At 42.8% G+C, this 12,366-nt stretch overlaps 1 protein-coding gene across 1 annotated transcript in view; it reads left to right on the top strand.

Moving 5' to 3' along the window:
* The window catches only part of Gnl3l (G protein nucleolar 3 like), a 45,591-nt gene that overhangs the window by 17,681 nt on the left and 15,544 nt on the right, over positions 1 to 12,366 (top strand). The window contains exons 3-7 of the mRNA XM_090326928.1: positions 65 to 172; positions 2,042 to 2,158; positions 3,451 to 3,534; positions 4,101 to 4,236; positions 7,728 to 7,831. Of these exons, the coding sequence (XP_090183054.1) occupies positions 65 to 172; positions 2,042 to 2,158; positions 3,451 to 3,534; positions 4,101 to 4,236; positions 7,728 to 7,831 (549 nt within the window). The remainder of the gene's footprint in view (positions 1 to 64; positions 173 to 2,041; positions 2,159 to 3,450; positions 3,535 to 4,100; positions 4,237 to 7,727; positions 7,832 to 12,366) is intronic.

Raw genomic sequence — 12,366 nt, 5'->3', positions numbered from 1 at the left:
CCCTGGCACTAGTGTGATTTCTTCAGGCTTATCAGGTTTTACTTTTCTCTTGCATGGTTACCAGCCTACCAAACAAAATGGGAAGAAAACAACTTCCAGAGGGTCCTCGGGTTTCCAGCTTGTTCATGGTAACGATCATTCCAGCCGGGAGGCTGAGTTAAAGAAGAAAAGGGTAAGCCTTTTACCTTGGAAGCTGGGGAAGCTAGCTTTGAATGCTAGGTCTGTAGAAATGTTTTTAGGAGGGTAGAGGCCAGAGTTGTTAGGGTACTGAAGGCTCTTTGTGGATGGTTGAAGTGTGGAATGTCACCTTGATACAGGATTATCTGTCTCCATTTTGGGGCATTCTCTTTCCCTTCCTCATTCCTAGCATTGGATTCATGCTTTCCTGGAGGCATCTCATGCTCTGTCACCAATCTGTTCTCGTCTCTTTCGCAGTTCTTTCCTCTTCCTATATTTATTTGTTGAGGCTGCGTCTCATTATGTTGTTTAGTCTGGCCTTCAATTCTAGGTTCCAACCATCTTTGTGACTCAGCTGTCTGAATAACTGGGTCTATAAGTGCGGACAATGATACCTGACTTCCTCTTCCTGCTTTCAGAATGGTAGCACATTCCAGGATCATGGCTTTTTTTTTTTTAGGTATTTCCTCCTGTAGTACCTTCTCTCTGTGCTTCATATATCACCACCTATTTTTTTTTTGCCAGTCCTGGGGCTTGACTCAGGACCAGGGTACTGTCCTTGAACAAATTTTGCTCAAGGCTAGTGCTCTGCCACTTAAGCCACAGTGCCCCTTCTGGCTTTTTCCTTTCTTCTACTTTTTTTTCCTTTTTCTTTTTGTCAGCTTAAACTCTGGGCTTAGGCATTGTCCTTGAGCTCAAGGCTACCGCCCTATCCCTTGGTCTTCCTCTTTTTTATTTTGGCCAGTCCTGGGCCTTGAACTAAGGGCCTGAGCACTATCCTTGAGCTTTCTCAAGGCTAGAGCTCTACCACTAGAGCTACAGCACCATTTTGCCTTTTTTCTATGTATGGGTCTTCGTGCATGCTAGGCAAGCACTCCACCACTTCACCAGCCCTTCGGGCTTTTTTGTATATGTGGTAATGAGGATTTGAACCCAGGGCTTTGTGCATGCTAGGCGAGCACTCTACCACTAGGCTACACTCCCGGCCCTCCACCCTCTATTTTTGTGCTAGTACTGTAACTTGAACTCCGGTCTTTTTTTTTTTTTTTTTTAATTTCTTTTTTTTTTCTTTTTTTTTTTTTGCCAGTTCTGGGCTTGAGCTCAGGGCCTAAGCGCTGTCCTTGGACTTTCTCAAGGCTAGAGCTCTACCACTTGAGCCTCAGCACCACTTCCGGCTTTTTTTGTATATATGTGGTACCAAGGAATCGAACCCGGGTCTTTGTGCATGCTAGGCAAGCACTTAAACCACTAGGCCAAACTCCTGGCCCGAACTCCGGTCTTTTATTGCTCAAAGCTGACTGCAATTTGAGCCACATATCTACTTCTGTTTTCTTTCTGGTGCTGATCCTAGGGCCTGGGAGATGCCCTGAGCTTCTTTTGCTCATGGCTAGCACTCTACCACTTAAGCCACAGTGCCATTTCCAGCTTTTTGTTGTTGTTGTTGAAATTTTAGTGATAATCAAGAGACTCACAGACTTTCATGCCCAGACTGGCTTTGATCCTTGGATCATTAGATCTCAGCCTCCTGAGTAGCTAGGATTACTGACATAAGCCACTAGTACCCAACTTTCACACATGCACACATGTACACACACATAAATATATACATATGTATATGTATGGACATATACATATTTATATATTTTATAAATATATACATACTTTTATATGTATATAAAAATATATACTTTTCTCTGGCTGCTACTCCAACACTTCATCTGTCTTTCTCTTCTCAAATACTATCGTCTCCTCTCCTGCTTGCCCCTCTCCCACCTCTGATTTGTCCATGTTGTTCTTCCATCTGGCATCCATTACTTCCACTGCAGACGCAGTCAGCTCTAGTCTCAATATGTTTACTTGTTAGGTTGAAGAAATGAGGGAGAAACAGCAAGCAGCCCGGGAGCAAGAGAGACACAAACACAGAACCATGGAGAGCTACTGTCGGGATGTTCTGAAACGCCAGGAGGAGTTTGAACGAAAGGTAAGAATAGCCTTTTGGGTTGGGAGTGTAGCCTAGTGGCTTGCCTAGCATGCATGAAGATCCAGGTTTGAGTCCTTGGTTCCACATACATAGAAAAAGCCAGAAGTGGTGCTGAGGCTCAAGTGGTAGAGCTCTATCCTTGAGAAAACCCAAGGGCAGTGCTCAGGCCCTGAGTTCAAGCCCAGGACTGGCAAAAAAAATAATAGCCTTGGGCCCTAAGTGGGAATAAATGGTGTGGGTTTACTGTACCACTGAAGGAAAATAAAGGTTATGGGGTTAGTGTGTGGAGCAGAGATGGCGGGTGTGTGTGTGTGTGTGTAATAAATGAAGAGAGGAAAGAAAGCAGGGGATCAGAGGAGGGAGGATAAAGAAGGAGTCTTAACTCATGACAACACATTCCTGGAAAATGCTATTTTCAAGCTTTAACCCCCAAGATTAGAAAGTGGCAGTGGATGGGAGAAGGGGGACAGAACAACATGAAGGGAGGCTTGAGAGAGAGAGAGAGAGAGAGAGAGAGAGAGAGAGAGAGAGAGAGACAGAGAGACAGAGAGAGAGAGACAGAGAGACAGAGAGACAGAGAGAGACAGGCCTGTGTGAGGGTTTTAGCTTTCCTGTAGGCCTTCTTACTGTCTGTCTGGCATCTGTTCTTGTCTTACACATAGAATATGCACCTGCCAGCTCAGGCTTGCTTCTCTGAATTCCACTACAGATTTTTGCCTCCCCCATCCCATGCTTGCCATAGATTGTTTTTCTCACAACCCTTCTCTCACATCCCTCCCTTACATATACGCCGGGCACATTCAAGCCTCTGGCTGGTGCTTGAATCCACACATGCATCCTCACTTGCGCACGCCAGAACCATGTGTGTCTATCTATACTTGTTCCACTTCTCATCATTTTTGGTTCATCAAAATTACTTTTAGGTGGGCTGAGACTCACATGGCTTTCCCAGCCTTCTGTGCCTTTTAAAGCCAGGATTTGCTCACTTTGTGTTTCTCTTCTCTTTCTCCCCTTCCTTCCCTCTCCCTCTCATTCTTTCTTTTCCTGCTCTCTCCACTCCCAAATCCCCTTATTTTCTCCCCTCCCCCTTTCTCCCCCTTCTTTCTTCCTGTCACTTTCCCCACCTCTACTCTCCCATTCTCCCTGCCCGTTTCTCTTCCTCCTGCCCCCTCTCCCCCTTCCTCTTCTGCCTCTCCTTCCCTCTCTCTTCCTTTTTCCCTTTCCCTACTTAATGCTCCCACTCTCCTCATTCCCCCCTCCATTTTTCCCCTTTCTCTTTTTTTATCCTTTAGGAGGAAGTTTTGCAGGAATTAAATATGTTTCCTCAACTGGATGATGAAGCCACACGGAAAGCTTACTACAAGGAATTCCGGAAGGTACAGAGACCTATTCTTTTTGGTCCTTTGTGAAAGGTACCAATCAATTTCCCTTCCCTCCCTTACCCTCCCTTCCCTTGCTTTGCCCTTGCCCTTCCCTTTCCCCTTCCCTCCCTCCCCTTTCCCTTCCTTTTCCGTTCCCTTTCCCTTTCCCCTTCCCCTTCCCCCCTCCTCCTCCCACCTTCCCCCCTTCCTCTCTCTCTCTCTTCCTTCCTTTTACTTTCTGTGATAGCACTTGGGCTTGAAACAAAGGCATGGGTGCTCATCCCTTAGTTTTTTCATCTCAAGGCTGGCATTCTGCCACTTGAGCCATACTTCACTTTTTGATTTTTGGTTGTTACTTTTCTTCCCTGGCTAGTTTTGAACTTTGATCCTCAGATCTTAATTTCTGAGTAGGATTACAGGCCTGAGCCACTGGTGCCTAGCCCAGTCCGTTTTCATTTCCTCTTCATTTCTGTTTTTGTTTTCCCCTGACTGAGACTGAGACAATTTCTTTCATGGGCTCAAGTGTCTACTAAACAGTCTGTTTCCTGCTTTCCACCCTTCCCCTCTTCTTTGACCTGCAGGTGGTAGAATATTCTGATGTGGTTCTGGAAGTCCTGGATGCCAGAGACCCATTAGGCTGCCGGTGTTTCCAAATGGAGGAGACTGTCCTGCAGGCCCAAGGCAACAAGAAGCTAGTCTTGGTCTTGAACAAGATTGGTAGGTGTTGGGAAGGATTGGGTAAGGTAAGGAAGACCTTAGAACTTGAAAGACTAGCTTGGACCAGATAGTAATACCCAGCAACTTGGGGGTCCTAATTATAGTCATACAAGGTAAGAATTCTTGTTTGACTTTTCAAAGGCAAGAATGTAATGTGAAGACACAGAGTGTAGCACAACATGAGGAGGGAATCCAGACGCAGGCATATCTTCTTTTTAGTTTCCTTTTCTTGCCATTTTGAGCCATTTCTGCAATTGCACAGAAAATGCCTTCCTCCAAACTGGAGCCCAAAATTACGGTCTAAATGCATGTGAGCTTGTAGGAGTTGCTGAGGTCAGGGTCTTGGCCTACCTGTGCTATTTTCTTTGCTCTCTTGAGTAAGTCATTTCAATTCTAAGAGCTTCTACTTCTGAAACTATGCACTTAACCATAGATGTCTGAGCCTTAGAGGTTTGTTGAATTAACAATAAAGTGCTTAATGCATAACCAGTTCATCTATTCTCTTGATGGTCTTAATGATAGTCTTTTTTTTTGCCAGTCCTGGGCTTGAGCTCAGGGCCTGAGCAAGGTTCTTGGATTTTCTCAAGGCTAGAGCTCTACCACTTGAGCCTCAGCACCACTTCCGGCTTTTTTCTATGTATGTGGTACCGAGGAATCGAACCTGGTTCTTCATGCATGCTAAGCAAACACTTTAACCACTAGGCCAAACTCCTGGCCCTTAATGATAGTCTTTTATTCTTTATTTTTGTGCTAGTCCTGGGGCTTGAATGCTGGGTTTCAGCACTGTCCCTTAGCTTTTTTTTTTTTAATTGAAGGTTAGTGCTCTGTCGCTGAACCACAGATCCACTTCCAGTTTTTAGTAGTTAATTGGAGATGAATGTCTTACAGAACTTTACCTTTCCTGGGTGGGTTTTGAGTAGAGATTCTCAGGTCTCAGCTCCTAAGAAGCTAGGATTATAGGCATGAGCCATCAACACTCAAATGTCTTTCCTTTCTTTGGTGTTAGTATTAGGGCTTGAATTCAGGGCCTCACACTCTTGCTTGGCTTCTTTTGCTTATGGCTGGGAACTCATCACTTGAGCCATACTCCACTTCTGCCTATTTGATGGTTAATTGGACATAAGAATCTCATGGATTTTCATGCTTGAGTTGGCTTTGAACCACGATTCTCGGATCTCAGCCTTTTGAATGGACATGAGCCACACACACAGCTTAATCATTGTTATATGCACAATATAATTTAGTACAAGTAAATTAAATTTATTGATCTTTAATACTCAGGAGACTGAGATGTGAGTAGTGTAATTTGAAACCAGCTCGGAAAGACAAACTCAAGAGACTGTTTTTGTGGATCGTGGGGCTTGAGCTCCACCTGGGCACTGTCCCTGAGCTCTTCAGCTCAAGGCTATGGCCCTGCCCTTAAGCCGAGACCCACTTCCCTTTTTCTAGAAGTTAATTGGAGATAAGAGTCTTAGGTCCTTTTGTGCCGAGACTGGCTTTGAACCTTGATCCTCAGATTTCAGCCTCCTGAGTAGTTAGGGTTACAGGTGTGAGCCACCTCGCCCAGCTTCAAGAGACTTTTATATCCAATTAACCATCAAAAAGTTAAAAGCGACATTGTGGCTCAAGTGCTTTAGCACTAGCCTTGAAGACAAAAGCTGAGGGACAGTGACCAGGACCTACTTCTAGTCCCAAGACTAGCACAAAAAAATTAGTAAAATTCAGTCTAGTTACTGTAGTGAAATGAATAAACATTTATTAATAACTTTATGCTCAAATATGACATGAATTCACATAAAATACAGCACAGTTGCCAGCACCACCACAAATTTTTCACCTTTTGATCCAGGTGAAACAAAGCAGGTGGAGTCAATTGGCTTTCAGGCTCAGTTTGTTAATCTGTCACGGTACTACTTGATCTCCTTTCGAGGAAATGTAGGTGCTAACTACTCATATAAAAAGTGCCCACGAGAGAATAAAATAGGAAGGTGTATATTGATGCTTGCACTGAGTAACATTACTGTCGAGTCAGCCAGTACCATAAATAACTGTATCAGAAGTTTTTCTTATAAACAAACATCTAGAAAATTAAAGTGATTAAAATAAAACGAGAGAAAATTAAATGATTGAAGAGAATTACTCTATTGACATGTCATTTCTTTAAAGGTACATTAACGTCTTTAGGTTTTGTAGGAAGACTAGAATGCAAAGGGCAATTGACTACAGGATAATTCCTAGAAAGATTCTACAATTTGACATTTTTGCAAGACTTGAATTTTCATTTCTAGCAGGGACAGGTATGCAGTGATACTGATGCAATTGTACAATACAGTCCTTATATAATGATCAAATGTATATGCTTCCGTGCCAGAGGTGAATTAGTGATTTGTGAGTCTTATATCTAGAAATGATTAACTAGAAGATTGCAGACACATTTTTTTATATATACGATTATTTGTTTATTTGAAATAGGGAAGGAAAGGGGAAAAACAAGATGGTTGGAAGGGGATGGGGGGGGAATGTGGGAGAAAAACATGAGAAAAGGGGTATCAATGTTCAAGAAGTAATGTATCCACTACCTGACTAATGTAACTGTAACCCCTCTATATGTTTACCCTGACAATAAAATACAATAAAACAGAGTTCCTGAAATGAGGATACATTGTGGTGCTGGAAATGCTGATAGAAGTGTTGGAACTATTGGTGGTGGGAGAGAGATGGTGCCTAGAATGGCTGATTTCTGCTTAACAGATAGCTGTATTAGGGCAGCCAGATTGGAATATGTGTGTGTGTACTTCTGAAGGACAGTGCACATGGCTCAAACTGACATGTGTAGACACATTTATCTGTCTGTCTATCTATCTATCTATCTATCTATCTATCTATCTATCTATCTATCTATCTATTTGTCACTCGTGGGGCTTGAACTCTCTGGGCCTACGGTGCTGTTTCTGAGCTCTTCAGCTCAACACTAGCATTCTAACTCTTGAGCCAAAGCGCCACTTCTGGTTGTCTGGTAGTTAATTGGAGATAAGAGTCTCACGGACTTTCATGCCCAGGCTGGCTTTGAATCACAATCTTCAGATCTCAAGCTCCTGAGTAGCTAGGATTACAGGCATGAGCCACTGCGCCTGGCTTATAATTTATTTTTGAAATTCCATCCAACCTAGATCCAGAGAGAGGATAGGAAATGGAAATCTTTGGTTGGCCTCTGGTATCCTGAGTTGGAAGGATGATATCTAGGACCAAATAGCTAGTTTGTGCATTTTCCTTTAAGGGGATATACTCCCATCAGGGAGGGTCAGCTGGTCTCATAGAGCACATTGTGTACTCAGTAACAAACCTGGAGACCTGATTGAGACCGACAGGACTTGTGGAACAATTTATTGGCAGGAGATGGGAATAACCTTGGGTCTGGGTGAGTGCATTTTTGGAGTGAGCCAAGAAAATGATGTCCTCCTGACAGTCCCATCTGTTCTTGTCCTTCCCAGACCTGGTTCCCAAGGAAGTTGTGGAGAAGTGGCTGGATTACCTTCGCAATGAGCTGCCAACTGTAGCTTTCAAGGCCAGCACCCAGCATCAGGTCAAAAACCTGGTAAGCTTGAGGTCAAGGGCATCTGGACTTCTTAATTTTAGTCTCTGACCTAGAGGTCAAGGGCATCTGGACTTCTTAATTTTAGTCTCTGGCCTGGGTTGGTACTTATTTATCACTTACTGGGCTCTTCAGATTTTTAGTAATTGAATTGGGCTTTCAACATTGAGGTTTTACTCTTCTGAATAGCTTCTTAATTGTAGCTTCATTTTGCTCCTTGAATTGCTCTTCAGGATATGTTTGGTTTTTTTTTTTTTGTTGTTGTTCCGTTGTAAAGTTAATAAATGCTATTTGTAGATTTGAAAAATACACTATAACTGGTTGTTAGCTTTTCAAACCTTGCTTTCATTAATTTTTCTCTTTAAGAAGACAAGACAGGCACAGTGGATCACACCTGCTACTCAGGAGGCTGAGATCTGAGGATCAAGGTTCAAAGCCAGTCTGGGCACAAAAGGACCTGAGACTCATCTCTAATTAAACTCTTACCTCCAATTCAACTCTAGAAAGTGGGAAGTGGGGCTTGGCTCAAAGGTAGGCCAGTAGCCTTGAGCTGAAGAGCTCAGGGACAGTACCCAGGCTGAGTTCAAGCCCCATGACCCACAAAAAAAAAAAGAAGGCAAGTCAGGGGCCGGGAGTTTGGCCTAGTGGTAGAGTGCTTGCCTAACATGCAAGAAGACATGGGTTTGATTCCTTTGTACCACATACATAGAAAAAGCAGGAAATGGTGCTGTGGCTCAAGTGATAGTGCTCTAGCCTTGTGAAAGCCGAAGGACAGGCCCTGAATTCAAGCTCCTGGACTGGAAAAAATAAAGATAAATTGGAAAAAAAGTCAAATTTTGGGTGCCAGTGACTCAGGTCTGTGACCCTAGCTACTCAGGAGGCTGAGTGAGATCTGAGGATCGAAGTTTGAAGCCAGCCCAGGCAAAAAAAAAAATCCATGAGATTATCATCTCCAATTAATCATTCAAAAACTAGAAGTGGGCCTGTAGCTGAACATATTGGAGTACTAGCCTTGAGCACAAGGGGCTCAGGGACAATGTCCAGGTCCTGAGTTTAAAACCCACAACTGAAAAAAAAAGATGCATTGTTTGCATAAACTTCTTTGTTAAATGGCAAAAAAAAATTAATACCTACCCTAAAAATTAAGAAGAGTGAAGGAAGGGGTGACTTGGGAAAGGTGGATGAGAATGTGGAAAGGGGTGATACTGATCAAGACACACCATGTTTACTAATAAACTGCTTTGTTTAATGGCACCTTTTTTTTGCCAGTCCTGGGCTTGAGCTCAGGGCCTGAGCACTGTCCTTGGACTTTTCTCAAGACTAGAGCTCTACCTCTTGAGCCTCAGCACCACTTCTGGCTTTTTTCTATGTATGTGGTACCGAGTAATTGAACCCAGGTCTTTGTGCATGCTAAGCAAGCACTCTACCATTATGCCAAACTCCTGGCCCAAATGGCACCTTCTTTTGTACAACTATTTAAAGATAATAAAAATATTAAAAAATTATAGTACTTGCTAATGATACCATTTATATAGAAATACATTTTCCAGGTAAGAGCCAGGCTCAGTGGTAATAGCACCTGCCTAATAATTGCAAGGCCATGAGTTCTAACTACATTAATTAAGAAGAATGCATTTGAGCTACTCCTCACCCCCTAGTTTCCAGTTTTTTTTATTGATTGGATTAATTTTGCCGGTTTGGGGCCTTAAACTCTAGGCCTTGTTTTCTTCCTCAGTTTTTCCTGCCCACAGTTGCTGCTTTACCAGTTGAGCCATATCTCCACTTCTAGCTTTTTTTTCTGGTTAGGGAAAAGAGTCTCACAGATTTGTCTGTCCTGGTTGTCTTCAAACCTTGCTTCTCAGATATCAGCTAGGATTATAGGCTTGAGCCCCTGGATCCTTCTTTAGTTTTCATCATTATAATCTCTGTGTCCACAGATGCTATTGTGGATGGCTTCTTGGTATGTGAGCAAGTATTGGTGTAGAAATGGAGTGGCAGACAGACAGTGATAATTGCTGTTCATAATGATTATACAATTTACCTTCCTCCAGTGGGACAAATGATTGTGTTGGGGCTCTTTTTCTACATCTTTGAAAATGTGTGATGCCATTAAACTATTTTTTTTTCTGTAGACAACCATTGTTAACAGTGGTATGTGATTGATTTTCTCTCAAGTCAACATTTTCCAAACTAAAATCCTATATTAACAGGATCAGTCTACATTGAATTTTTTGTAGATACCATTACTGTTTAAATCCTTGAGGAACATGATATCTCATTTATAGATATTTGGCCTTCTTTCTGCAGTGCTGGGGATAATGAACACATGGCTTTGTACAATCTAGGCAAGTGTTCTGAGTTTCACAGATCTCCCCAATTTTTGGTCCTTTTTGGTTATAAAGATATAAACAACCTTTTTGTCTTTTTCTTTTTTTTCAATTGTTGTTGTTGGTCGTAGGGCTTGAACTCTGGGCCTGGGAGCTGTCGCTGAGCTCTTCAGCTTAAGGCTAGCACTCTACCACTTTGAGCCATAGCACCACTTCCTGTTTTCACACTTCCTGTTTTCACGTGTTTAATTGGAGATAAGAACCTTTCACGTGTTTAATTGGAGATAAGAACCTCAGGGACTTTCCTGCCTGAGGTGGCTTTGAACTTCCATCCTCAGATTTCATCTTTCTGAGTAGCTAGGATTATATTGGTCAGCCACCTACACCTGGCTTTTATTTTAAAATTATTACTAAGTAGATGTGCAGAGGGGTTGCAATATCATAAGTCAGGTTATGAATACAATGCTTCTTGCCCATATCCTTTATTCTCCCCTATTTTTCCCCTTCCTTATTGTCCCTACTCACAAATTACCTACTTAAATGTAATGACTGTGTTTGTTCACCTTTCCTTCCTCTATTCCTGTGCTCAAATTTTGCCCTTAAATATCTTTTTGGAACCACTGTTTTCTATTTGTATTCTACATTAAAGGTATGTCTTTTTTGGGTAGTAATAGGGTTTGAACTTAGGAGCTCATGCCTGTAAGGAAAGTATTCTACTGCTGAGCTACGCCTCTCGCCTTATTTTTTACTGTTTTTTTTTGCCAGTCCTGGGGCTTGAACTCAGGTCCTCAGCACTGTCCTTGGGGGTAGAACTCTACCACTTGAGCCACAGCACCACTTCCAGCCTTTTCTGTGTGTGTGGTTCCAAGGAACTGAACCCAGGGCTTCGTGCATTCTAGGCAAGCACTCTACCACTAAGCCATGTTCCCAGGCTCCTGTCTTGGAATCTTGATAGTCCAAATCTCAGCCTCCCTCATAGCTTATGACAAGCACACAGTGCTATAGTCAGCTAAATATGTGTCTTTTTTAGGTTAGTCTCAATTTTGTGATATTAGAAAAAGTGCTGTGGTAAATAAGGGAAGTGGGAGAGAAAGGGCATTCTGGGAAAAGAGATGCCATTAGCAATAGATATAGAGGTTGGAGTGACTGTAGACCAGGCACCATCTTGTCTCTACATGGATAAGAAGAGGATTATAGCTGATATGCACCTGAGGGCCCTGAGCCTGGGAAAAAGGAAGTAGGCTTTATGAAGCATATACCCTGTGAGAAGAAAAACTGGAAGGTCAATTTTGCCTACTTAGAACCGAGATGTCGTGTTGCCTCTTATGTAGATAGTACGAGCTGGTTATCGTGCAGGCACTGGTAGCAGGTGGCTCAAGCTGTCATCCTAGCTACTCAGGAGGCTGAGATAGGAAGATTGTGGTTTAATATCAGCCGGTGCAGATAAATCCAAGAAACTTTTACTTCAAGTTAACCAGCAGATAAAGACCCTGTATGTATGTCTCTTATGTATATTATGCTAGACCCGTAGATTTCTCTTAATATAGTATCGAAGTAAAAAAAATTCTAGCAGAAAATCATACATAGAGGCATGATTCAGCTGGTAAAGCACCAGCTGTGAGGGAAAAAAATGCCGATGGAGTGTATAAGGCCCTGAGTTCAAGTGTCAGTAGTGGCATAGAAGGAAGGGCAGGCAGGCAGTTAGGTAGGCACAGAAATATCGGGACAAAGGGAGAACTAATGAGCCATGGTTCTCAGTAGACACTATGTTAGAAATTAACTAAACAACTTGTGGGTGGGGATGGGAGGGAAAAACTGGGAGAGAGGGAAAGGAGAGGTAAAACTGTCCCCAAAGAAATATACTCATGCTTGCTTAGCATACATGAAGCCCTGTGTTTTATTCCTCAGTACCACATAGACAGAAAAAGCCAGAAGTAGGGCTGGGAATGTGGCCTAGTAGTAGAGTACTTGCGTAGTATGCTCGAAGACTGGGGTTCGATTCCTCAGTACCACATAAGTAGAAAAAAAAAGGCCAGAAATGGTGTGCAGCTCAAGTGGTGGAGTGCTAGCCTTGAGAAAGCCCAAGGACAGTGCTCAGGCATCGAGTTCAAGCTCCAGGACTGGGGCTGTGACTTAAGAATGCTATCCTTGAGCAAAAGAAGCTCAGGAACTGCATCTAGGCCCTGAGTTCAAGCTTTAGGACAAGCAAAA

This window comes from Megascapheus bottae, chromosome X (assembly GCF_031878675.1).
Source record: "Megascapheus bottae isolate mThoBot1 chromosome X, mThoBot2.hap1, whole genome shotgun sequence".
Lineage (NCBI taxonomy): Eukaryota > Metazoa > Chordata > Mammalia > Rodentia > Geomyidae > Megascapheus > Megascapheus bottae.
This window is presented reverse-complemented; position numbering and strand designations above follow the sequence as displayed.